General features: G+C 41.4%; 1 protein-coding gene across 3 annotated transcripts in view; it reads left to right on the top strand.

The window, feature by feature from the left end:
- The window catches only part of TLK1 (tousled like kinase 1), a 146241-nt gene that overhangs the window by 35059 nt on the left and 85189 nt on the right, over positions 1–25993 (top strand). For 2 of the 3 annotated variants that reach the window (XM_045032665.1, XM_045032663.1), the window contains exons 2-3: positions 20916–21034; positions 25797–25868. In XM_045032665.1, coding sequence (XP_044888600.1) covers positions 20921–21034; positions 25797–25868 — 186 coding nt within the window. In that variant the 5' untranslated portion in view covers positions 20916–20920. Of the gene's footprint in view, positions 1–20601; positions 20818–20915; positions 21035–25796; positions 25869–25993 lie in introns of those variants that run through there. The other variant, XM_045032664.1, reaches the window with a different exon arrangement.

Raw genomic sequence — 25993 nt, 5'->3', positions numbered from 1 at the left:
GTACGCGGCGTGCGCACACCTAACTGGAATGGATATGAGCAACACATCTCAAAGAACAGTTACAAAGGTGAGTAACCGTCTTTTATTAATTTCCTTCCAGATTTTTCTATCACATTCATATAGTATCTGCTTCACAAACATTTATTTATTTATCTTCATAAAATCTGTGAAGCAAGGGGGTATTATTCTCCCCATTTTACAGGTTGGAAGCTGAGGCACAGAGAGATTAACACTGAAAGTATTCACTGATTTTGGGTGCCCATTTTGAGGCACCATGGGTCCTGATTTTTCAGTGTTCTTTCAGCGCTCTGATTGACTTCAGTTAGAGCTGTGAGTGCTCAGCATTTTTTCAAATCAGACCTCATGGTCTCAAGCTAGGCACTTGGCAAATGAGGAACACACAGTTAGTGACCACCTGTGAAAAGCTTGTTTTTGACTTGCTTAGCATTACACAGGAACTCTGTGGCACAGGCAGCAATAGAATCCGACGAAGTGGGTATTCACCCACGAAAGCTCATGCTCCAATGCGTCTGTTAGTCTATAAGGTGCCACAGGACTCTTTGCTGCTTCAATAGAATCCAGTTCTCCAGGGCAGCATTCAGCTGCCTTCACCATGAGAACATCCTTTCTCTTTCTGCAATCCCCTGCCTCATGCATTGCATATCTTTCAACTTCTGCAGAAAATGAGGCTGGGGTCCTGCAGCTGACGGCCTTCTTTACTACTTCATTTTCATCTTTTACTATTTCATCCCCAGAACAAATCCAGCCTGTGCACTGAATGAGGCAGGGTTATTATGAGCAAAACCATATCTTTTCCCATAGCTTCATTCTTGAAAACATTCTGAATCAATTGGACTGAAACTTTCCAAAAGTTCAGCCTGAGGCAAATGTCCAGCAGGGAAAAGTCAGCCCAAATGGTTAAAGTTTGGCAAAGTTATAAGCAACTGAAAACAGGGTCTTGTAATGGCAAGTGTCAGGCAACCATAATAGGTGCTGCTACCAGGCCTGCCTATATAAAACCACCAAGCATGGAGAAGTTGTTAATCTTTGAATTTTGTCCAGCTTTTGTATAAGATTGCCTCCACGAATTCATTATACTGTTTAGATTGCATATAGAATCCCTAAATAATATTTGGTATCACATATTTGGTGAATATTGCTTCATGACTCTGTAAGCTCAGTTTGTTTTTTTGCCTTGCATGTGTGCGTGTATATATATGTATAAAACAGTCATTTTCACATCCTCATCTGACACAAGTCAATATTAGCATTAGTGAATAGTTCAGCTCAATCAGCTGCAGAAGTTTTTTGGATTTGAGAAGTACCAGTTCCTGTTGCCTGTCTGTTAAATATTTGGAGGACACACCCATCAGTTTCAGATTTGCGGAGTCTGAATTTGCAAAAACTATGATAGGTCTTCTGACTGTACAGGAAATTTATGAAATCAGTAGCCTCTCCCTGTTATCTCCTTTTTGTCAGCAATAATCTGCCATTTCATCACCATAGTGTATCCCAGCAGAGACTGAAACATATCAAAATGTTTTAGAATTTATCAAATCAAAGTCAACAGGTCATTCTGTTACAAATCAACCAATTTCCAATCACCGCCAGTCTGACCCCCACCAGTTTTAATCCATCTAATTTTAGGGATGCATATTAGATTGCAGAGCCAAGAGTTGGTGTCCCCTCTTTTGCAGAGTACGCAGTCAAAATAATACATAGGCTAGTGGTGATGACTTTCTCTTGGCTTTTTTTTTTTTAATGTTGCATTCTGCTGCCTCTGGAACTAAACAAAGGATGACGATTCCAGCCAAGCAGCTGAATAAGATATAATTTTATGACGTTTCTGGAACTCAGTAATTTGGTGACTAAGATGGAACGCTAATCATTCTCTTTTAAACTTCATTTCCACAATTCCCTATTTAGAGCATGGATGAGAAGTTAAAATATTAATGAAAAGCATTTTTTCTTTTAATACAAAACTTTCAGATTTAAAATATGAAGCGTAATTTTACACAAGCTTATGAATATTTTAGGGCTGTCAAGCGATTAAAAAAATTAATCGTGATTAATTGCGCTGTTAAACAACACCATTTTAAATATTTTTGGATGTTTTCTACATTTTCAGTTATATTGATTTCAATTGCAACACAGAATACAAAGTTTACTTGTATGAGATGAATTGAATAATACTATTTCTTTTGTCATTTTTACAGTGCAAATATTTGTAATAAAAATAATATCAAGTGAGCACTGTACACTTTCCATTCTGTGTTGCAATAAAAATCACTATATTTCAAAATGTAGAAAAACATCCAAAAATATTTAATAAATGTCGTGGTATTCTCTTGTTTGACAGTGCGATTAATTGCAATTAACTTTTTAAATCACAGTTAATTTTTTTGAGTTAATCACATTAGTTAACTGCGATTAATCGACAGCCCTAGAATATTTGTTTTACATTTAAAAAATTAATTTCTCCCTCTCCATGTTTGTGTTTTGGTATGAGGATTTTTTGTTTTGTTTTTCACACTACCATGGAGTACATCCTCTTAGGAAGCAAGTGCCCATAGCAGATGTCAACATTTATCCCCAGTAATCACAGTGATAACTGTGATACCACAATTTCCCCCATAACTTAGATCAGGGGCGGCTCTAGCCATTTCGCCGCCCCAAGCACGGCAGCACGCCGCGGGGGGTGCTCTGCCGGTCGCCGGTCCCGTGGCTCCGGTGGACTGTTCTCAGTGGTAGAAGATGACAGAACAAGGAGTAATGGTCTCAAGTTGCAGAGGGGGAGGTTTAGGCTGGATATTAGGAAAAACTTTTTCATTAGTAGGGTGGTGAAGAACTGGAATGGGTTACCTAGGGAGGTAGTGGAATCTCCTTCCTTAGAGGTTTTTAAGGTCAGGCTTGACAAAGCCCTGGCTGGGATGATTTAGTTGGGTTTGGTCCTGCTTTGAGCAGGGGGTTGGACTAGATGACTTCCTGAGGTCCCTTCCAACCCTGAGATTCTATGATTCTATGACCTCCCGCAGACGTGCCTGTGGAGGGTCCACTGGTCCCGCGGCTCCGGTGGACCTCCCGCAGGCGTGCCTGCAGGTGCTCCACCGAAGCCGCGGGACCAGCGGACCCTCCGCAGGCACGTCTGCGGGAGGTCCACCAGAGCCGCCTGCCGCCCTCCCGGCGACCGGGAGAGCGCACCCCGCGGCTTGCCTCCCCAAGCACGCGCTTGGCGTGCTAGGGCCTGGAGCCGCCCCTGACTTAGATGAGAAAATAACCTTTTCAGATCTATGAATGTACAATAAATGTAGCTTAGATGTTAACTCCTTAAACGGCAACCAGTGTAATGCTCAAATGTCTGCAGCACTATACTCCAACTGTGTATTGTTAATCCCCAGAATTGTCTTGGAAATCAGTGATGGCATTGCTGGTGAGTATAACATTGACACGAAAGCTCATTCTCCAATGCATCTGTTAGTCTATAAGGTGCCACAGGACTCTTTGCTGCACTGACAAAGTACTAATTAATACTTTTCAAACCGTTGGCACTAATTCTTCCTTTATACTCTTCCTTGTATGTCTTCTTCCTTCTCCTGTTCTTTTCTTTTTTATGTCTTAGTTTGAGACATTTACAGCACTGTTGGCTCTATGGAGATTTTGTTCCCTTTCAGCATTTATGTTGAGAGGGAAGGACAAAGGTGTCCTATGGGGAGAAAAAATTGGAATGGAAAAATGGATCCTGACTCTTGACCTCATCCAAATTGACCCTGCCTGTTTTTGAAGTTGTCCTGTGCTTCATGTGTTGATTTTTAGGGAGTAGGCAGCTGAGAACTACCATTGTCCTGAAGCAGATCATCATATAGACTAAAAGTGACACCATGTAGAGGAGTTAGACATAGGAGGAAGTAAGGTGTATTGGGTAGGAGTTGGGCCATTTTGACTGAAGAGTGATCACAGGTGTGGAAGGGCTCTCTTTTGAGACAAGAACTGAAGTAAGAAATTGGAGTGGCAAGGAAGAATTGGCTGTAGGCACAGAGTGGGAAACAGATTTAGATAAGAACTTCATCAAAATTAAAATACAGGTACAGTGAGAAAAATAAGTAATAATGATCTGATGGTCCTCCATATTTATTTTGAGTCACTTCTTGATTTTCTTAACTTATACACTTTTTCTTAATTTTCAATTCAAATAATGGTGTTCTAGCTGCCAGTATTGCGCACACGGTCTTAGACTTGAAAATCAAGCTATGTTCTCTGCCTCTTGCATGTTACCAGTAATAAAGATTTGAGAATTAGATCTTAACTGATAATGTCATGGATTATGCATAAGGCTGTGCAGAATCCAGTTCACTCTTCCATAGCTGTATTTGCTTTGCAGTGCTACCAGTTGTAGGAAGAAAAAAAACAGGAGTACTTGTGGTGACGTGAAAGACATGGGAGAAGTTATGCAGAGGTGCTGTTTTTATACTCACTTGTCTGACCATAAGCACTCAAGGCAAAAGTAAAGAGTTCAGTGAATGAAGCACACTCTAATTTCACTGTGTATTTAAAATGACACTTTGTTCATAATAGTAAATTCTAATGCTTCCTGCACCATTCCTAACGATAGGGGTCTGCATCCATCTAACCATTAGAAACTGAGATATTGAAATTAATGTTACTAAGGAATCGTATTCACTTGAATTGCAGATGTAGGGACTTTATTGGCTCCCTGCCAGAAGTCATTTCTATTTTAGTGGAAAAACTTGTGCTCCTTGGTACTAGTAAAATGTGTCTTGTAGATTTTGGTTATCTACCTATTATAGTGGTGCTAGGTATATATATTTTTGGAACGTGTAGAGACTTCATGTTGCTGTCTGCCTCCTTCACTGCTAATTTGGTCAAGTGGGATGACTTGACTCCTGTGTCCCCAATACTGGATAATTATGGTCTTGGGATTGTGATTCACTTCCAAGTGTGCTGATAAATGAAGGGCTGCATTTTATTGTCGCTATCTTGGTTTTGAACTTTTCCTTCTTGTATTACTTCTGCTTGGCTTCACACCATTCTGCCATCGCCATCACGTTTTCATGCAACATCAGTAATTCTCTCTCATATAAGCATGCTTTTCTTTTAAGAAAAGAAAGTTTTTCAAGATTCTTTTTGACAACCCAGCTTGGTTTTCTCTCATCTTCATTGCCCCACCCCCACAACCCAACTGTAGTATTTGGAAGGGTCCTGCTTCTTAGTAAAAACCTGTTCTTCCACTTGTTTAGACTTAAGTTTTATTAGGCAAAAATTTAAACTTTGTCAATTGTCCAGTTGTGCCAGGCTGCTGTCCTCCTGTTAATTGCAAAGTTCCAAGCTATTATAAGGTAGAATGAAACGGTTATAAACATTTTTCCCTTTATTTAAGTAATGTAATGGGAAGAATGCTTGAAAAAGTATGCTTCTAAAGCTGCTGTAGAAGGAGTCCCTGCATTATAAGATCTGTAGTTTGTTCAGTTGGAGATCAGGTGCTGAAGATTGGCAACAGGTGCTGATGTAGCGCTTAATTTAAACCAGTGATGGAGAAAGCTCATGATGATAGTATAATCAGTATTAGAGCACCATAAAAATAATTGTTTCTCTTCTACTGCCAGCAAATCATCCATGAGTGCCACTGAAGTGGTTTCAGTTTCATGACCTGGTCTGAATCTAGATTGTGCTGGGTTTAGGATATTAGCTTCAATTAAATGCACTTGAAGCTTTAACTAGCTTCTTGGTGGGCTTGCTCAGGAATGGAAAATTTGACACTAGGCTAGAACTGACGTATCCAAGGAGGTTTTTTGTGTAGGTCAGACTGTTGCATGTTTGAAGGAGGAGGGGAAGGCTCTTTCCCTGAACTAGGTGCTCGCTATTAGTCATGAGTGCCACGAGTTGTTCTTGACTCTTTCCCAAGCCAGGAAGGGCATGGGTCAAATTCACAGACCTTGAGTTAAGACTCCTTTAGGGTGTCCAGATTTTCTTGATACGTTAATGTACTGTATGCAAGTGGGCTATTAGTCGGTGCAGGCAGGGCAGCTCCAGGCTCTTAGGAAAGCTTGTGGGAAGATCCATCATGTACTTGTATGAAATAGACAATCAAGAATTGCCCAATAGAAGATAGAAGCAGAATGCATCACTTAAAGGATGCAAGGTTCCAACAATTGGATTGTTATGTTGCAACTTTCATCTGGAAGATTTTTTCAAGTCATTAATCTTACTGAGCTCTGAAGACAAATATTTGGCAAAGAACTTGCATCTTGTATACTCCACAAGTGAGGGTTTTTTGCGGCAGAGGTTCAGTTGTGCCTGGACACTGCTCTTGAGGAAAGATTTGAAACATTTTAGGGAATTCCTTGGACTGCTACTGCTTCTTCGGTCGGGTAGCAGTATCCTGACTGTATTGAATGCTGTCAAGAGGCCTAAGGGTAGGACTTTTGGATTTTAACATATTTGGCTTCATCAAGCAAATTCTCAATGGAATTTTGGAATTTCCATGTTGAATTTCTTCAAGTGAACTTTGTTGATTCTGGCTAATAGATTTGTCTCTTTAGGAGACTGTTTCATAACTGGCTATTTTGTATCGTTGGGTTTTTGATTAAGTGTAAAAAAGAAAAAGGAGCACCCCAGGTTCTGAAAGCTGGATAGCTAGAGAAGCACTGATTTTGTGGGACAATAGCATCAGTTATAATTAAGGCTAAGATTTTGTCACGGATATTTTTAGTAAAAGTTAGACAGGTCACGGGCAATAATAAAAAATTCACAGAAGCCCGTAACCTGTCCCTGACTTTTACTAAAAATATCCATGAGAAAATGGGGGAGCCTGGGCATCTGCTGTGGGCTGGGAGCTCCAGGGACCCCCACCACCTGTGGGGGCTTGGAGCTACGGGGTCCCCCTCCTATGGTGGCTCCCAGCTGCGGGGGGCCCCCCCGCCACCACAGCTGCGGGGAGTGGGCACTGGTCCCTGGCAGCCGGGAGCTCCTGGGGTATCCCCTGCTACCCACCGGAGCTGGGAGAAGCAGGGGTCCCCTGTACTGCGCGTGGTGGCCAGGAGTGGCGGGGGTCCCCTGTGGTGGCCAGGAATTCTGGGGGTCTCCTGTGCTGCCAGTGGCAGCCGGGAATTCTGGGGGTCCCTAGTGCCGCTGCCAGATCCCCTGCTACTTGTGGCGGTGGGGAGCTGTGGAGGTCTGCCTGCCACCCATAGTGGTCTGGGGTGGTAGGGGTACCCTGCAGCTCCCTGCCTCCACAGGCGGCAGGGGATCCTGCAGCTTCCAACCGGCGCTGGCTGAAGTCATGGAGATCTTTGGAAGTCACGGATTCCGTGACCAAAGTGACTAAATTGCAGCCTTAGTTTTAATGCCATGCCTCTTCACCTCTGCCCATATAGGTCACCATGCTATGCTTCTGACCTGTAACTAATTTAGTAAGAGTAAGAATCTAGGTAGAGAGCTGGTGGTAAAAATTTCATTTTGTAACCTAATAGTTAGAAGTTTGAAAATCTGTCTTTGCTATAAGAGGTAAAGAAAAAGGGGGTCCTTCAGGGCTCTGTGTAAGGCACATCTGCCCTTCCAATCTTCGCTGGTTGGGATGATGGGTGTTCATTGAAAATCTGGAGTTGTTAGCAATGAGTCTTTTGTTGGGATTGAGCCATTTTGTAAATGTCTGGTTTAATTACTCTTGTACAATGTTATGCATGTGCTTAGAGAGTTGGTCTGCCTATCTGAAAGAACTATTTAAAATACAGATTCAGCATGAAGTCTGAAAAAAATTAAGTAGTAAACTATGTCATTGTCACGGGGGTAGGAAATAACAGAAAATGTGATGGAGAGCAGATGAAAAGGCAACCAACATCAAATCCAAATTATACAACCATTGTGTACCCAGCAATTTTTCCTACTTCAACACCACTCTACTGAATTGTCCCCATTGCCCGCAAACAAACTTAAGTTAATTGGGAGCAGTTGCAATTCTTGTAGTTAGTTATGTCCTCAGATAATAGTTTACAACCATTTACATTGGAGATTGAGATCTCCAGAGACCTCAAAAGGCTTTTTCCAGCTTTGAGGAAACAAGTAGGCAATTTATTTGTGCAACTGCTGACTAAAGGATCATGGAGCAAGCCTAACTATTCTTGGAAAACTAAGTAAACTCTAGAAATGAATAATTTTTTTTTACATCGGAAGGTGTTGAAGTAGAAAGTATTTCACTAGCAAAGATTGGCGCTGGTAGCCAGCAGCAGTATTTTTTTGTTCTTCTGTTATCAGGAAGGTTTGGATTAGAATTTTTTTGTTTTGACCTAATTCTCCCTAGGTGGAAAATGGAGTATTCTGGCTGAATTGATTGTGTTTTATGTTCTGAGTCCTCCAGAAAGGAACAACTGAAATAAGGTCTGAAAGAGTCCTATTCAGCCCCTGATGTGCATGGGATCTTAACTTGTGGGGGGGGGGGGGAATAAAGGGGAGGGAGAGGAGGATTGGGTGTGATCTTCTGTGGTGTGGAAGACTCAGCCTTTACCAATTAATAATTCTAATTGCCAGGATAACACAACTAAATGCATGTGGTTAACAGATATTTTAAGACCTTATAAGCATTATTACAATATACCTTATATAAAAAGCCTCAAATGCATCATTATAATAAAATAAGGCTATTATAATGTCTGATATACATAATATAGTCATTGTTCATTAATGTATTATAATTATTAGGATTACCCTGGTATTCATAATTACTTTGAACTTTGGTAGTGATTCTCAAATAATCCAGTAGATCAAAACATTGACGGTCGTGCTCCACATAGTATAAAGTAGGTCATTTTCTAAACTAAAGTTATTTATTTTAAAATGGTGTAGTGTCCTTACACTTATAAAATGTACACTCTCCATGCATTTTGATAGTAACGAAGCAAAAGAGCAATCGTGTAACTGTATCTGCCTGACAGACTTATGCTGCTTCTGTTTCTTGCCCATTTAAACTCTCTGCTTTTCATAACTTTATGGTATGTTTCAGAGGAATAAGTTCTCACGGTGGGGGTAGGTCATTAGAATACATGTAAGGGTATGTAGATACATCTGAAAGCATGTGCTGCTTTTAGAAACCAGCTTATCACATAGCTTTTACCATTATTTTCTTTGACATGATTGCAAGCAGTACAGTACACAAGATAAGAATGCTTTAAGGGCAAACAATTTGAAGAGGATTCCTGTTTGATTAGTTTTATTACAATAATGCCTAAACACCCCAGTAGGTATTAGTTTGTGCTTAAATGTGGTAAAACACAATCCTTGCCCTGAAGAATTTATAGTGCAGATAGTCATGACAGTCAAAGGGTGGGAGAAAACATGCTAGTTAAACTTGCTTATAGTTAATCAGTTAAGATCAGGATGAATATTAAATCAAATTGATTTAAATCACTAGTCAGGAAGACTCAATTTAATCATTGATTCTACATAAAAGTGCATTCTTGTTGGTTGTTATAACCTTAATACATATTCTTCAGAATTCAGAGATAGATATAGGTTTCATTTTTAGAAGGTACACAGTATACATTTTTAAAGTGATTTATTTTGAAAACTTTTCAGATTAATTTTACAGCTGTATCAGAAAATGAATGATTGTTTGGTTATTTCATTTACGAAAAGTAATTGAAGCAAATAGTTCACCTCTCAATGACTTCATAAATATCTCCAATTCAAAGGTTAATCATTAATATTTGGAGGATTTTCTTGCCATGCTGTATTAGTAGGAGAACATCACCAGTCAGACATTTTAAATTGTTTTATTTAACTAAAACAACAACGTTATGTATTCTGGATATTTTTCTTCAACAGCAAACATATAATATTTTAACAAAACAAGCATATGAATTTTTGAATTTAGTTAAACATTCAAGTTTTTTAAAATAAGATTTGTTTTTGTTTGTTTTTTAACTAAAATAGTTAAATGAAATATTTAAAACAACAAAAACAAAAATTAAATTGACTATGTCAGCCAGGTCAACATGAGAAACTTAAAATACTGGCTTCTGCAGCTAATCAGTCATCTTCACCGTCATTTTCCTGTTTGTTCATAATCTGGAAAAGAAAAACAAGCGTTCCTGCTTTTTCAGGTCCCAAATGATTTCTCAATTTGGAATGAATTAGTCCAAAGGAAGAAAATATTCTTTCTACGCCAGCAGAAGACGCTATTGCTGTTAAAAATGAGATTATCACTTAACAGTCTCTGAATCCAAGTGCTTAAGTGACTTCCGACAGTTCACTGTTGTGGTTTTCTTTAAAACATCATCCGCAAACATATATTTCTTAAATGATTCACCCTTAGCGCTGAAGTTTATGATAGAGTTGGCATTATGGAGGGATGATTGCTGGATGTCCATGTCATAGCCAGCTTGTCCTCTTAACCAGTTAAGGTTTGACCTGGTACCGAGTATTGAGAATATTTGCAAGAAAATGAGCTGGAGATCATGCTTGTCCCATTCCTTTTTTTTTTTAATGCTCGTAATTTAACTCCGTCATTGCATATTTCTCTTTTTAAGATCTTACTTAGTTCCTTCCAAATTTCAACAGCATCAGCAATAAAACAGCTATTTTCCTGAATTTCGTTCAGGGGTACAGAAATAGGCTTCAGGGTACTCAGCATATGTTCAACATTTCTCTTAAGCCCAATGTTGAGAATTTTGGCTGTGACAATGCCATCTATTTTTTTGTGATTTTGTTCACAAACTGTAATCAGATTAGGCCAGTTCTTGATATAATGCTCAAAACAGTCCACTACTGAGTTCCATCGCACGTCTTGTGGGAGAGTTAGCTTGGATCCTCCCACTTTTTTGAGAGCAGCTGCTGCAAAGTGGTTGTTACGGAAGTATTTTGCAATTTCAACAGCATTAGCATTAGCCTTTATTTCTGGAACACTGAAGTCTTTGGCTAGGAGGTGCATCAAATGAGCAATGCAACCATATGTTATTAGTAATTTTTTCTCATCTTGGATACATTTGCAGCATTCTCTGTGACCAGGCATTGTCTGCGACCAAGCTGCATACTAGACATTTGAATTTTTGTTCAGTTTGTTATAGCTTTTACTGTTACTTCTTTTAAGTATTCTGCTGTGTGTGCATTTCCTGATGTATCAGTTGTTTCTGTAAGGAAGACATTCCCTTCTTCTGTTGTCACACAAGCACATACAACAGGATCATTGTGTACATTGCTCCAGCCATCAAGACTTAGGTTAACAATTTTACTCTCTAGAACTGCTCAGTTTCTCTTTCATACACTTTATCTAGCAATTTGACTGTGACATCTGCTCTGTTGGGTGGACTGTATCCTGGTCTTAATGACTGAGCCATGTTAATGAAGTGTGAGTTCTCTATCATAGGGAAAGGAGAGTTTGTTGCATAAACAAACTGGGCAATTTTTTCATCAATTACCTCTTTTTGTAATCTGCTGGTTCTTATTACAAATTTACCTATGGTTGTTTCTGGATGATGGAGATTTTTTTTTCTTTTTGCTAAAGATGATTTACTGTAGCTATGTGACATACATGATGTGACTGAAACACTATCATTGGCAGATAACTGTGAAACTGTAGAAAATGATGGTGATCTTGAAGGTGGATAGTCTTCAGAATCCTGTAAGTTGAAGATGGATTCTCCTTAACAAAATAAGTTAAGGCAGTTATTTCATTATTATTACCATACTGCTCATTTAGTATTACTTATTGCATTCACTGACACTCAGTACTACTTTAAAGGTGAAATTGTTAAAGGAAATCTGCTTATTTCAGCTATTTATTTTTTATCACAACTGGATCTAAAATGATAGTACCATAGAGCAACAACTATATTTTTTCTTCATACATGAGAATTTAAGAATAGTCCTGAAGGAAGACAGGCAGTCCTTAAGAAAGAAGTATGAAATAAAAAAGTTTACCAACCTGAAGATCCTGAATGTTCAAACATGTTCCTTTCATCATCTTCAACGCAGCTTCCTCCTGAGAAGGAACACTTCTCATGATGTTGTTTCATTAAGGCAACTAGGCCTTTGCATTTCTTGGTTGCACTGTTTTCATTTTGCACGCATGCCTGTCTTACCCACAGGTAGGGGAACTTCATTAAAATATTCCCAAGCTGGGTCTCTTTCATGGCCTGCTTTTCCCTTCTAATGAGAGAATGGTATGTTAGCTCTCAAATCAATGAAGGCTACACTCAGAAAGACCTCAAGACTTCTGGAATATGCTGCTCAAACAGTTTCACTTTTGTTTCTACTGCCTGTCCCTCCCTTCTCACATTTATCTCCAGACTTCTCCTTGTCCAGATCTATTCCACCACCAACAATTTTCTCTTCATTGAACTTTTTTGAAACTTTGCACTTTTAGAGAGAGGTAAGGGGTTGACTCTGTGTACACAAATTTGTAGACGGACAATAGGGTTGAAGTCTGTTATTTCTCACCTGTATATATTTATTTAAAAACATTTTTGCTGTTAACAAGCATGTTATCTCTGGAGAAACAAATCTACAGTTTCTGAACTGCAAAACTAAGCATCTCTGATATTTTCTAGACTGAGCATTGAATCCCATTGGGTAGATGGAAAGATTAACCTAAATCTATACAGAAGCCCCTGGAACCTTATAAGATTGGGACCCTAATCCATGAACTCATTTACAAAACTTTTCTTAAACATTACATGAATATATTGTCTCATACTATAGAATTAGAATTTATAATCCCTATTCCATGATGAGATATCTTTGAGCTATAATGTATCTTAATTAAAACTATCTTTATATAGGTTTTTTTCCCTCAAAGAGCATTTTATCAAAAAAAATCTGATTTAATTTAAAAAAATCTTTTTATTTTTTTTAAATCTTTAAATCATTGCTTTTTATCCAACCTGGTTAAGATTAATATTTAAGTATTTTCTAGAGAAACTGTATAGATACATCGGCACCTACTTTATTTTTACAGAGGATAAAGTTTTACTGGAAGAAGTTGCCTAACAGTTTTTGGTGTTTGCAGATAAATTAAAAGCGGAATAAGTTTTGAGATGGGATGTGATATGTTGGTGGAAAAGTCTTGATAAAAGGTATTAGTGTAAAGCTATAGTTGACTTTTCTTACATATTTCACTTTTCATATTAGTGTCAGAAAAGTGAACGGTTAAACTTGGGAAAAATCTTTTAAGTGATATTTGAATGTATTAAAGATAAACTTGCCTTTTTAGTGAGGGGTAGGAGGGAGGGAAGTCAGCTTATTTGATCAACGGGTCTTTCTCAGATATAGCTTCCATTACCAATAGCGTGTATTAAGTCAATGTTGTTCTTCCTAGGAGGTAAATTGGTTAAGTTGTCTTTACTGTTCAGATTGCTATAAGGTGTACCAGATTGCTATAATTTGTAGAACTTCAAAATTCTTTTTATAAATGGTCTTCCATATCCTGCATTGTAAATATGTTCCTGAATCTGTTTAAATTAGCATGTTTTTAAAATAGGTGCCTTTTTGTTTTGCTTTGTAAACTGAATAAATTATAGCCTAGTTTTTAAAGATACTGAGCACTTACAGATACCAGTTGAAATCAACTTAAGTTTTAGGTGTTCAACACCTTTGAAAAATCAAGCCAGAAATAAAATAAATATTTTAAGAGAAGAATTTTTAACAGCCTTTTTCAGTAAATTAAAGTGAGAATTGAAAGTGTTACATTTTAAAAGGGTGATTAAACAGTGTAGGGATATTTTTGGAGAATATAGAGAGATGATTTTATAGGCCCAGTATGATGTTAAATATGAATAAAATAAAGGGCCTTTCATAATTTAAATTCCTGAGGCAGCACTATGACTGCTAGAAAACCAATTATGGTATTCTCCTTCGCCACTGCCAAAAAAAATGGGCTCTATGTGTACATGTTTGGTGAAAAAACACTTGTGATTTACTTCACATATCTACTGCACTTTGGAAGACCGTGCCAACAACAGACTTCCTGAATGTGTCTGCTTCCTGGCTGTTTAATTTCAGCCCATATGCAAAGTTAAGCATGTGTACTATGAAGGAATATTTGTTTTATTTGTGTCTTTATGTGGTTTCTCATTCCATAAGAGTAGTTCTTGGTAGTAGAATCCTCAGTAAAGGAGAGAGACAATAACATCACATTCTTTGACGGTCTTTCAACATATTTTCTTACACTCCTATGTTGGGACAGTGAAGGAAAAATACCAAGGAACAGTTTAAGGCAACTTGTATTGGCAAAATAAATGTCAGAACGTTCCCTTACAACAAAAATCAGTTGTGGTTTTGCACTGACACGCATTCCACCGCGGCCAAATAGTCAACCCTCAGTGGGCATAGATTAATCAAAATGAGAAGCCTGGGCAAAAAGGGGTGCAGGACAGGAAAGTGTTGTGTTGTATATACAGGGATTACTAATGTTAAATAGTTCAATTAAATACATATGCATATAATACAAACTTATTGAGCCTTATACTCAAGTTAACCTGGGAAGCTTTGTTTGTTAATCTCATCTTTAACAATAACAACCCCATCTCCCCTCCCCCTCCCCCCCCCCGCACACATTTCCAAAGCTACTCTTCTGGTGTAGCCTGTAGTATTTATTTGTAGCTGTAAATGTTTATATTGACTTCCGATAGCAAAATTGTATACTGCTAATTGCTACACTCTGTTGCATATTTGCTTTTTTCTTGTAAAATTAACACTCAACAGGAAGGAGTGGAGTTGGGCAGGAATAGAATTTTCTGTTTTGTGGGAAATGTAATGAATAAATTTTGTTTTCTGTTGTGGAGTAGAACAAAAACAAAAGTTTCAGAATTTCCCATGAAACAAAATTGTGTGGTGTGGGGGGAAACTTATTTTGGGTCAATTGAAGTGTTTTTCCCCAATATAGATATTTTAATTTTTTTAAAATTCTAATAGAAAATCAATTAAATTATGAACGTCATTTTGAAATGAAAAATCAAAACATTCCATTATGAAAATATTATCCAACATTATGGAAATGCTTTTTGTCATTTTCTGTAAATGAAAATTAGTCGAAATTGATGTGCTTCCACAAAATGTATTACTGTCAACAAATCGGCATGTTGTTCTTCGAAGGAGGTAAATTGATTAAGTTGTCTTTACTGTTCAGATTGCTATAAAGTGTACCAGATTGCTATAATGTGTAAAACTTCAAAACATCTGGGTGCTGCTAAATCTGCAAGGCCCCTCTGCCCATATAAATGGAAGTCTTCTCAATACTAAATAAAGACCAACAATCTGCCTGCATTTAAAGGAGGTAGAGGTTCCTGGCTCCCCACTCACCAAGTCCTTTCAGTGTAGTCCCTAATTTATTCAATTTATAGTAGGTGCTGTTATGTTACAAATAATAATTAGGGAGTGAAAAATGGCTAGAACTGTGAAGGCCATATTGGGTATGTTTACACAGCAACTAGATATGTGACTGGTCTATGCCAGCTGACATGGGCTTACGGGGCTTGGACTGCGGGGCTGTTCCCTTGCTGTGTAGACTTCTGGGCTCAGGCTGGACACTAGGCTCTACGACAGGGGTCTCAAACTCAAATGACCACAAGGGCCACATGAGGTCTAGTGCATTGTCCCAAGGGCCGCATCACTGACACCCCCACCGTCGCTGCCCCTGGCCCTGCCCCCATTCCACCCCTTCCATGAGGCCCTGCCCCTGCCCTGCCTCTTCCCACCCCCTTCCCAAAGTCCCCACCCAACGCTACCCCTTCCCTGTCACCGGGGGTGCAGGGTGTGGCAGGGGCACAGGGCAGGGAGTTGAGGTGCAGGAGGTGTGCAGAGTGCGGCAGGAGGCTCAGGGCAGGGAGTTGGTGTGTGGGGTGCAAGAGGGGTGAGGGATGTGGCAGGGGGTTGGGGTGCAGGGTACAGCAGGTGGCTCAGGGCAGGGAGTGCAGGAGGGGTGTGGGGTGTGGCGGGGGCTCAGGGCAAGGACTTGGGTGCAGGAGGGGTGCGGAGTGCGAGCTCCGGCCCGGTGCCACTTACCTAGAGCGGCTCCAGGGTGGCAGCGGCATGCATTGGGGCCAGGCCAGGCTCTTGGCCCCGCCCCGTGCCGCTCCGCTCCAGGAAGCAACTGGAGCCACGGCCCCTGGGGAAGCGGGGGTGGGCACAGGGCTCTGCTGCTGCTCCTCCAGGTATCTCCCACAAAGCTCCCATTGGCCGCAGTTCCCTGTTCCCGGCCAATGGGAGCTGCGGGGGGCTGTACCTTGAAGTGAGGCAACGCAGGAGCCCTCCGACTCCTCCCCTCCAGCCTGAAGGGACATGCTGCCAGCCGCTTAAGGGAGCGATGCAGGGCTCGCGGCGCCATGGGGGGCAATTCTGCAGGCCGACCGCCGGCTGTAGTTTGCCCACCCCTGGCCTGGAGGTAGGCGGAGGGGTTGGGGGGGGGAGCTTGGCAGGCTGTACAGAAGAGCCCCGCAGACCATGTGTTTGAGACCCCTTCTCTAAGACCCTGCAAGGTGGGAGTGTCCCAGACCTTGGGCTCCAGCCCAAGCCTGGAAGTCTACACAGCAATGAAACGGCCCCCAGCCCAAGCCCCAGAAGCCATGTATGCTGTGTACACACATCTTCTGAGGGTTTTATTTCTCTATTGATGCAACACCAGGTAACCATGCTTAATCAGTTTATTAATCAAAGATAGATCAGCGTAATACAGAGAGGTTAATACATTGCCAATCTGGAGAACAGGCTTGCAGTAGTTACATCTTTGCTCTGTTTCAAGGTGGGAGTTTATTTTGGCTCTTATTTATGTTTCCCTTGTTCATGACTGATAGAAAATTCCACAGACCTTACATTCCTTCTCTTATTTAGTTTTATACATTTCAAATGTTAGTAAACTAGCTTACAAGTAGCATTAAATGATAGAGACATTTACACTCGGTTTTCAGCACACAGTAACATTCCAAGTGTCAATAGACAGTAGAGATATCTACACTAACTGTAGCACACAATTTATATTTGGCACACCTCAACAAAACATATATCTTGCTTCTGACAGATTCTTTACATACAAACACCAACGGGTTACAATAATTTTACCACAGTAAAGCTTGGTATGAGTACAAGACATGCTGGGAGTACGGTTCATAGTTGCCTAAATACAAAGCATTCTGACAGCATGTGATACTGGCTAACAGCAAGCCTTCCCTGATTCTTTGTATGGCACCTCTAATGTGGTAAGGGCAAACCTTACACTATCAGAGTGAGTAGTGTGGATGCACTCAAACTTGGTGTTTTAATTATGCAACACAACCTGCTGCTCTGACGTAGACAAGGCATAAGTATTTCCTTAAAATGGTTGCGCTATTTATTTACATTTTAGATCTTATGACTAAGATTCTACATTCACTTTTTGTACTGTACTAATGGGGATGGAAACTACAACGTTGCCGTGATTACCAGAACTATCCAAGGACAATGTTTAATTTGATGAGGAAAAGTTAATAGGAATACTGATCATTTGTAAGCTATACCCTCTTGTGGAAAAAGGAGATCCAAAAAACCAGATCTTCTGATAAATTCATCACTGGCTAAGTACCTGGAACCAGAGACTGGGAAAATGCTAACTCAGCTTTTGACAGTGGTAGCCTCCTCTGCAGATGCAGAGAGAATATTTTCTTCATTTCAGGTTATTCAACTCATTTGGTTCAGTAACTCATTAATTTAAAGTTAAGAAACCAGTTTATTCACACCATAAAATATAGATTCTGGTTGACCGAAATTATTTGCAGATTTGAGTTGAAACCAGCAAATAGTTTCAGATGAAGAAAAAGATTTTGGAAATCTCAAAACATTTCTTTTTCAATTTTTTGTTTCAGCAAGAAATTTCATTTAGGAATTTACCTACTTTTAATTTAAAAAAAATACAAAATGCTCCCCCGCCACCAAAAATAAAATAAAATGAAAAACTGGGGAAAAAATGTTTTGGGTCACTCTAAAGTGTTTCAGTTGATCCAAAAGGTTTTTTTTTTTTTTTCATTTTGTCGGAAAAAACTATTTTTTTGTTTTGTGTTAATCTGAAACAGATGTTTTTGCAATTTTTTTTCAGGTTGACAACAAAACTGAAAAATTGGTTGTTCATGCAGGCATATTAAAAACTAGGTGTGCAAAGATGAGATCTAATAATTCTAAAATCTTGGAATGACAAGTGACCAAAAACAATCACTAACAGTTCACTAACTACAGATAATACTTTTAATAAGTCATTAGTCTTAAAAACAAAATATGTTTTGTTAAACAATTTCTTATTTAGTCATCACATTTTAAGTTTAATCTAACTAATATTTTTAAATTTGCTTTTTAAAGCATTTTTAATTGACTTCTAATTTTCATCCAGATAGAGCATGATGGAAATCATGAGTATAAATATCAATCTAATAAATCAGAAATGCGTCATTCACCATTTTCTAACATAATAAAAAGGTCAAAATTAAGACTCTAAGTAAATGTATGTTAAACTAATATAATTGCTGAAATAAACAGTGTAGGTACAGCATATCCTCCTGGTTAGCAAAAGTGCCTAATTTAGTGTAAAGGCAAGGTTTAGTTAAAAATCAACATGTTTTAATGGTTACTAACCAATAAGAAACAACCTTTCTTCAGGAAAATATCAAAAAAGTACAAATGCTAAACAAGATTAACATCAATTATTTAAATCAAGGTTTTCTGCTTGCTGATTAAAATAATTAAAATCAGCAATTTAAATAGCTTTGATTTAAATCAGTCCACCCTGATGCCCTATATTGTACTGAATTTATGCTCCTTGCTTTTTAAAATCTTTTAGGATTAAGTAGGATATAGTTTGTATAAAAAATGCTATGTAAAATGTGTGGTTTTAAGTATGAAGTAACTTAACTTTGTTTTAGCAAACTTTACTAAAACTTTTTAGTGTTTTCAATGTCACTTGAAAATGTAACAATCCAGTAGTTAAAACTGGAACAAGCAAAGAGCGGTTGCAAAATATAAATCATTCTCTGTGCAAATTCAGAGTATTAGGAATGTCCACTTCCTTGATCAGATTGGTTTAGATCCGTAAGTGGCTCATAATGTAACCTAGAGGTTTGCTGCTTCTGTAGGCCGAGCTCACTGAACACACATCCCTCCATTCTTCCCCCAGGAGCTCCTTGTGTGCCACCTTCCCCTCTCTCTGTATGTCAGGGACTCTTTGCAACCCATCCAATGCCCTCCCTCATGCCAGCAGCTCTGTGTGCCCCACCACTCCCTCTTCACTGTATATGAGGGAAATCTGTGCCCCTTCCCCTCCTATCATTGCTTCCAGCTTTCCTCAACTTGCCAATGGCTCTTTGTGCCACCCATGCAGGGTTCCCCATTCTCCCCCCGCAAGGGCTTCTATGCGTCTCCCATCCCCTGTGCTCCCTCATACCTCCATTCACCCCTTCGACATAATGGCAGGGACTCTGTGCTGCATGTCCTCCTCCCCATTGGCCTCTAGTCTCTCCTCATGCCAGGAGCTCTGTGTGCCTCTGTTTTTCCCCATACCCTGATTCCCACTTCCTCCCCACCATTCTTATTTCTTTTCAATCTGGGAGACAAACTATTCAAGGCATAGGCGCCAACTCCGTGGGTGCTCCGGGGCTGCCAAGCTCCCCTCCCCACCTCCTACCCCACTTCACTTCCGCCTCCTCCCCTGAGCGCTCTGCGTCCCCGCTTCTTCGCCTACCTCCCAGCCCTTGCTGCTGCAGAACAGCTGTTTTGCAGCCTAACAAGCTCTGGGAGGGATGGGGAAGGAGCAGGAATGCAACGTGCTCGGGGAAGAGGCAGTGCCGGGGCAGGGATTTGGGGAAGAGATTGGAATAGGGGCAGGGAGGGAGTTGGGGTGCGGACTTTGGGGAAGGGGCTGGAATGGGGGCAGGGCATGGGGCAGAGGCACCATGCAGAAGTCGGTGCCTATGATTCAAGGTGACAGTATATTTAAGTTGTATTGGACTGTGGGCAGAGCTGGTGAGGAGGTTATGCTTGGAAGATGTTAATGGCTGCCATCAATTGGTTCTTTGATCTAGACCAGGGATTGGCAACCTGCGGCATGGGTGCCAAATGCGGCATGTGAGCTGATTTTTAGTGGCATTCTGCTGCCAGCCAGGGTCCCGGCCGCTAGCCTGCTCAGCCCGCTGCCTGCCTGGATAAACGGAATCCCAGGCTAGCAGCGGGCTGCGCGGCCGGGATCCCACACTGGCAGCAGGCTGAGCAGGGCCGGCGGCCGGGATCCCACACTGGCAGCGGGCTGAGCAGGGCCGGCGGCCGGGATCCCACACTGGCAGCGGGCTGAGCAGGGCCGGCGGCCGGGATCCCACACTGGCAGCGGGCTGAGCAGGGCCGGCGGCCGGGATCCCACACCGGCAGCGGGCTGAGCGACTCAGCCTGCTGCTGGTCTGGGGTTCCGTCTGCCGGCCTCTGTAAATGTAAAATTGATTACTGGCACGCCAAACCTTAAATTAATTAAGACTTGGCACAGTGCCACAGGACTCTTTGCTGCTTTTACAGATCCAGACTAACACGGCTACCCCTCTGATACTTGACACTTCTCAAAGGTTGCTGACCCTTGATGTAGACAATGACTGAGGTGGTTGAAGTTACTAGATCTGCTAACATGATAAAGGGTTCCTTGTGTCTCCTGTTTTCCCCTTCTGGATTTCTGATTTTCACCAAAATTAATAGGGTTCAGTATAGAACATTCCCTGAAATTTTGGAATTGATTAGATGTTCGTGAGTTGCTGTATAATAGACAGATATGCCATAGAGCTGAGTGTGAGACCTTGCTTCATGCAGCTTGTTATGGTCAGTACTATAGTGAAGATTTTGTATACGTTATATGGAAACGTTCTTGTGCAAGCAAGTTTGTTATAGAATATAACTAATTAAAAAAATTTTCTTAGGTGCAATGGATGAGCTTCATAGCCTGGACCCAAGAAGGCAAGAATTGTTGGAGGCTAGATTTACAGGAGTAGTGAGTGGCAGCACTGGGAGTACCGGAAGTTGCAGTGTTGGAGCTAAAGTAAGTAGAATTGGGTGGCTATTTAAACCTCTCTGTGAAAGTTAATTTAATTTTAATTTAAGAAAATATACTATCTATAAAACACACACCATATATGACAATGGGTCTCATCAGAAAATGCTGTAGTCTATCTGGGGTAGGTTGGCATGATTTATTTTCTAGTTTAATCTCTTATTCCAGTAAAAATATTGGCTTATGGATTCCATATTACACTTAGTATAAAAGTTTCTTTTGGTCTGATGTTCAAGGGTCACTACGAAAATGGGCTATATGACTCCTCTAGGACAGCTTTCATTTTGGGAGAGAGAATGAAGAGATATTCTTTTACATATGTCCTTCCCCCACATCCTCATTTTTCTGCTGTCTGGAACCAGGAAGACACACAGGAATTTGCACCTAAGTACATCTGTGTTTCCTGTTCAAGCAATTAGTTGAGATTCTAGAACTTTCCTCTTCGCTTGATGGGCAGGTATGTGAAAGTTCCCCTTATTTCCTGGGAAGAACAGTTATGAAAAGGCTATCTCTATCTAACCTTCTGCAAAACAGTTTTTAGAACTTTGGAGAACATAAGGTGAAAACCATAATAAATAGATTCTTAAAATGGGTGCTCCTGGTTGGTTTCTCTGTCCAAATACACAAATGTCAGAGGAACACTGGATATGACATGACAAAGCATTACCTCAAGATGTTCCTAGATAACAAGGAAGATCCCTGAGAAAAACCTACCAATTCTATCTATTCTGGTTATGTTTCAATAGGAATTTTAATTCACAAGTCATCATCTAGTCTGAGGTCAGTCTCATTCTTTAAACTGGCTGAATAATGGAATTCAGTGATCCAGTGTCTCCCAGATGAACACTTGCTGTGGCAAGTTATAATTTTGCATCATAATGTTTCTGCACAGCCTTGCTTTTGGGTATTGGATATGTGGAAGAAAAGAGAACAATCCAGTGATCCAGGAGGTAGAAAATGGACACCCTAACAGATATCAAATGCGTTGGCAATGCGTTTAGCTTTTCCACTAAAGGACTTTGTTGCTATTCTTTGCCAAACAGATCTCTGAATAGATATAAACCAGGCCATAGAAAAGTCCTGTTTTACATTACTTCTCAGGCTGCATGACTTCATACATTTTTATAATCCAAGGATATTTATGGTTTAACTTCTTATTTTTTCTTGGCAGTCTAACCCTTTTATATAGGGAAAACTGGTTATGTTTAAAGAGTAGGAAAATACTGGCAATAAATTGTAGTTTTCAGATAAAAGAGGAGGGTTCTGCCGTTAGGTTTGAAACCCACTCTGGTAAAACCTTTCTGCAACAGAAATATCTCAGTCAAACCAAAACTTGAGGATGTTAGATGATGGGCCTGAAAACCCAACTATGACAGATGTCAGTAAAAGCCAAAATGAAGCTGAGATCTTGAGAATCCTGACTAGGGTGACCAGACGTCCCGATTTTATCGGGACTGTCCCGATATTTGCTTGTTTGTCCCGCGTCCCGACCAATGTTAGGTCGGGACACTGGACAAACAAGCAAAGGCTCCGGAGCCCGAAGGGCTCGCGCCCTCCCCTGCCCCGACTCCGCCCCCTCCTTCCCCCATTGGATCCTTCCCCAAATCCTCGCCCCCATCCCCGCCCCCTCACTGCCCCATTGTCTCCCTCCCCAAATCCCTGCCTCTTTCCAAGCATGCCATGCCCAGGAGACTCAGGGGAGTGCGGGGCCGGGGTGAGTGTGAGTCTGGCCTGGCCCCGAGCAGGCAGGACTCGGGCGCGGTACCTGGAGGGAGAGTAGGGGGGCGGCCCGTGGGGCTAGGTGGCGGCTGTTCTCCCCACCTGGGCAGGGGACTCAGGAGCAGCCGCTGCTGCAGCTCCCACTGCTGCGGGGGGAGGAAGTGGCCAAGCACGTGGCGCTCGGCGGCTGCGGCTTTGGTGCCCGGGCCCGATCCCCCCGAGCCCGGGCCTGCTGCGGGGCAGCGCGCACACTGCGCTCAGCCCCTGGCCAGTCGCGTCTGGGCTGGCTGCCCAGCTGGTGCAATCCCGTGGCGAAGACATCGGCAGCCCAGTCCCGTTCGTTCCCCTGCAGGACCCGAGCGGGATGCGGGGGGCTGGGGCCTGCTGCCCCCACTCCGAGGCCGCCCGCAGGATTGCACCAGCTGGGCAGCCAGCCCAGACGCGAGTGGCCAGGGGCTGGGTATGCGCAGCGTGCGCGCTGGGTCACCACAGCAGGCCCGGGCTCGGGGGGTTCGTGGGCGCCAGAGCCGCAGCTGCCGAGCTTGGCCAGCGGCCGCTTCCTCCCCCCGCGGCAGTGGGAGCTGCAGCAGCGGCTGCTCCCGAGTCCTGCTGCCCAGGTGGGGAGAACAGCCGCTGCCTGGCCCCGCAGGCCACCCCGTACTCTCCCTCCAGATACCGCGCCTGAGTCCTGCCTGCTCGGGGCCAGGCTGGACTCACACTCACCCCGGCCCCGTGCTCCCCTGAGTCTCCCGGGCCTCCCTCCAGCGCTTGCGGAGGGAGGAGGAATCGGGGGTGGGGTTTTTTTGTTTTTTTTTGCTCTGCCGCCATTTTTTCCCCCTCTGCCCCCGCCCTGCCCCCCCGCGTCCCGATATTTGACCTGGGTGATCTGGTCACCCTAATTCTGACGATAAAATTTGTAACAAGAATAAATATGTGGAATGTGTGTACTTTGCATAGTACAGGAAAGCTGGCACAGGTTACATGAGAAAAGCCAAAAAAAATGATCTGAACATTCTTGATGTCTGTGAGAGGAGATGGGCGAGGAGGGGCAAGATGGTATGTGTGCTGCAATCTTATACTCAGGAGGAGGAATGTATTAGGTGTAGGAATTATGCTGGATAACATCACAGCAAAGACCCTGTTGGCTTGGGAGCCAGTGAAAGACACACTAACAGCCAGGCTGTGAACAAGACACGTCTGTAATAATAAGGCACCATAGACTGTAGTTAGTGGAGATGTTACACAACTTTGACTTTGTCAGCAACATTGCTTTACTAAGTATGATCTGGAACCGAATGGTTGTTCTTACATCAGAGGTAGAATAGGAAGCAGCAAAAATTGGATTGGAATTAAAGAAAACCAAGATCATGAAGGTAGGAAGCCAGACAATAGGTGCAAAAGTGCAAGTGGAGGGAAAAGGTATTGAACAGGTAGAAGAGTTCTGCTATCTGGGCAATGTGACGACTTTTGAGGTGGCTACGATAAGGATATTCATATGCGATTAGGAAAAGCAGACATCACTTTTGGAAAGATGAACAACATCTGGTCAAACAGGTCTCCACACCAAACTAAAGGTCAGATTATATCATGCAATTGTATTGAGAACACTACAGTGTGGAGCAGAGAGTTGGCCAATGACGGTGGCTAACAAAAAGAGATTGGAGGCTGCCCATCACAGATGACTGGGAAAGATTCTATAAATTTCATGGAAAGACATAACAAATGTGAGGATTTGGGAACTGACAGAGCAGGACATTCTAGAAAATACCAAAGAAAGAAGCCTCAGGTGGTTGTGACATGTGCATTGTATTTAAGATGAGAGACATGCTAAGCAAGTGTTGAATTGGTTAAAGAAGGGAGAAAGAAAATGAAGAAAGTCAGGGAAGAACTAGTAGAAAACAGTGACAGAGGATATTGAATGTACTGGCAATCACCTAAGAAGAAGTACCAGACCTAGTGAGAGATCATAATCAGTAGAAGAACTGGGCTGCCTGATGTCAGTGACACTGGAGGAACTAAGGTCTAAGGTAAGATAAGGTTCCTAGTGTCATGTGGCTATTAGCTAGCTTTTGGGTTTTTGTTTTTTTATCCTCTCAGACAAGAAGACTACATTCATTACAAAAAGAAAGAATTGCTAACTCTCTCTTCAAATCTACTAGCATTAGTGAGTATATAAATGCACCCTCTGGAGTCAGAGCTTTCAAGAAGTATCTATCAGATACTTTGCTGGCCTAAAATAAGGCTGGAGGAATGTGGCTCATTCTAGAGGTTTAACTTTTTTTTAAGGAAAGCCCTTCAAAATGATCATTTGATTCTGTATCTGACATACTTCTTGGGCAATGTCTACACTACCACTTGTGTTGGCAAAACTTATGTCACTCAGGGGTGTGAAAAAAACACACCTCGAGTGACATAAGTTTCGCCAGCATAAGGGGTAGTGTGCACAGAGCTATGTTGGTGGGCAAGGTTCTCCCACAGACATAGCTTCCGCCGCTTGTTGGGGGTGGTTTAATTGTGTTGATGGGAGAACTCTCTCCTGTTGGCCTAGAGCTGCTACATGAGAGATCTTTTACCCGTGCAGCTTCATTGGTACAGCTGTGCTGCTGTAAGCTCTCTAGTGTAGACACTTCCTCCTCCTTAACCTCTTAATCATTTAAATGGTTTCCTTACGGGTGTCATATTGGTGTGACTGTTTCATGAGTTAGTGGTCTATCCTGTAAATTGTGTTTGTGCATTCTTTTCAGAGAGGATGTGTGTGTACAGTTGTTTCCTTTCCAATTTTGATAGAAAACTACATTGTTCAGAATAGCTTTAGAAGCAATTAAGAACATAGAATTTACTGTGCTGGAGCACACCATTTGTCCATCAAATCTGGTATTCTGCTTGCAGGTCATATGGTCTCTGCAGTTGAGCACTTTGTCTTGAACCATGAAATTTGATTACCCTTACTTTGCATAACTGCAAATACTGTAATTTGTTAGTTGTTTTATAAATCTGAACATAGTATGTGATATATTATTTTTCTCAATAGGCCTCAACAAATAATGAAAGTTCTAATCACAGTTTTGGAAGCTTGGGATCTCTAAGCGATAAAGAATCGGAGGTATGTATGTTTACAATATTATAACGCAAACAAAATACTTACAATATGTTCTAATGCAGTTGATATTTTTATATGTAAGCGTCTTAAAGAAAATATATTTCTATATATACAATAAGATTTAAAAG

This window comes from Mauremys mutica, chromosome 10 (assembly GCF_020497125.1).
Source record: "Mauremys mutica isolate MM-2020 ecotype Southern chromosome 10, ASM2049712v1, whole genome shotgun sequence".
Taxonomy (NCBI): domain Eukaryota; kingdom Metazoa; phylum Chordata; order Testudines; family Geoemydidae; genus Mauremys; species Mauremys mutica.
This window is presented reverse-complemented; position numbering and strand designations above follow the sequence as displayed.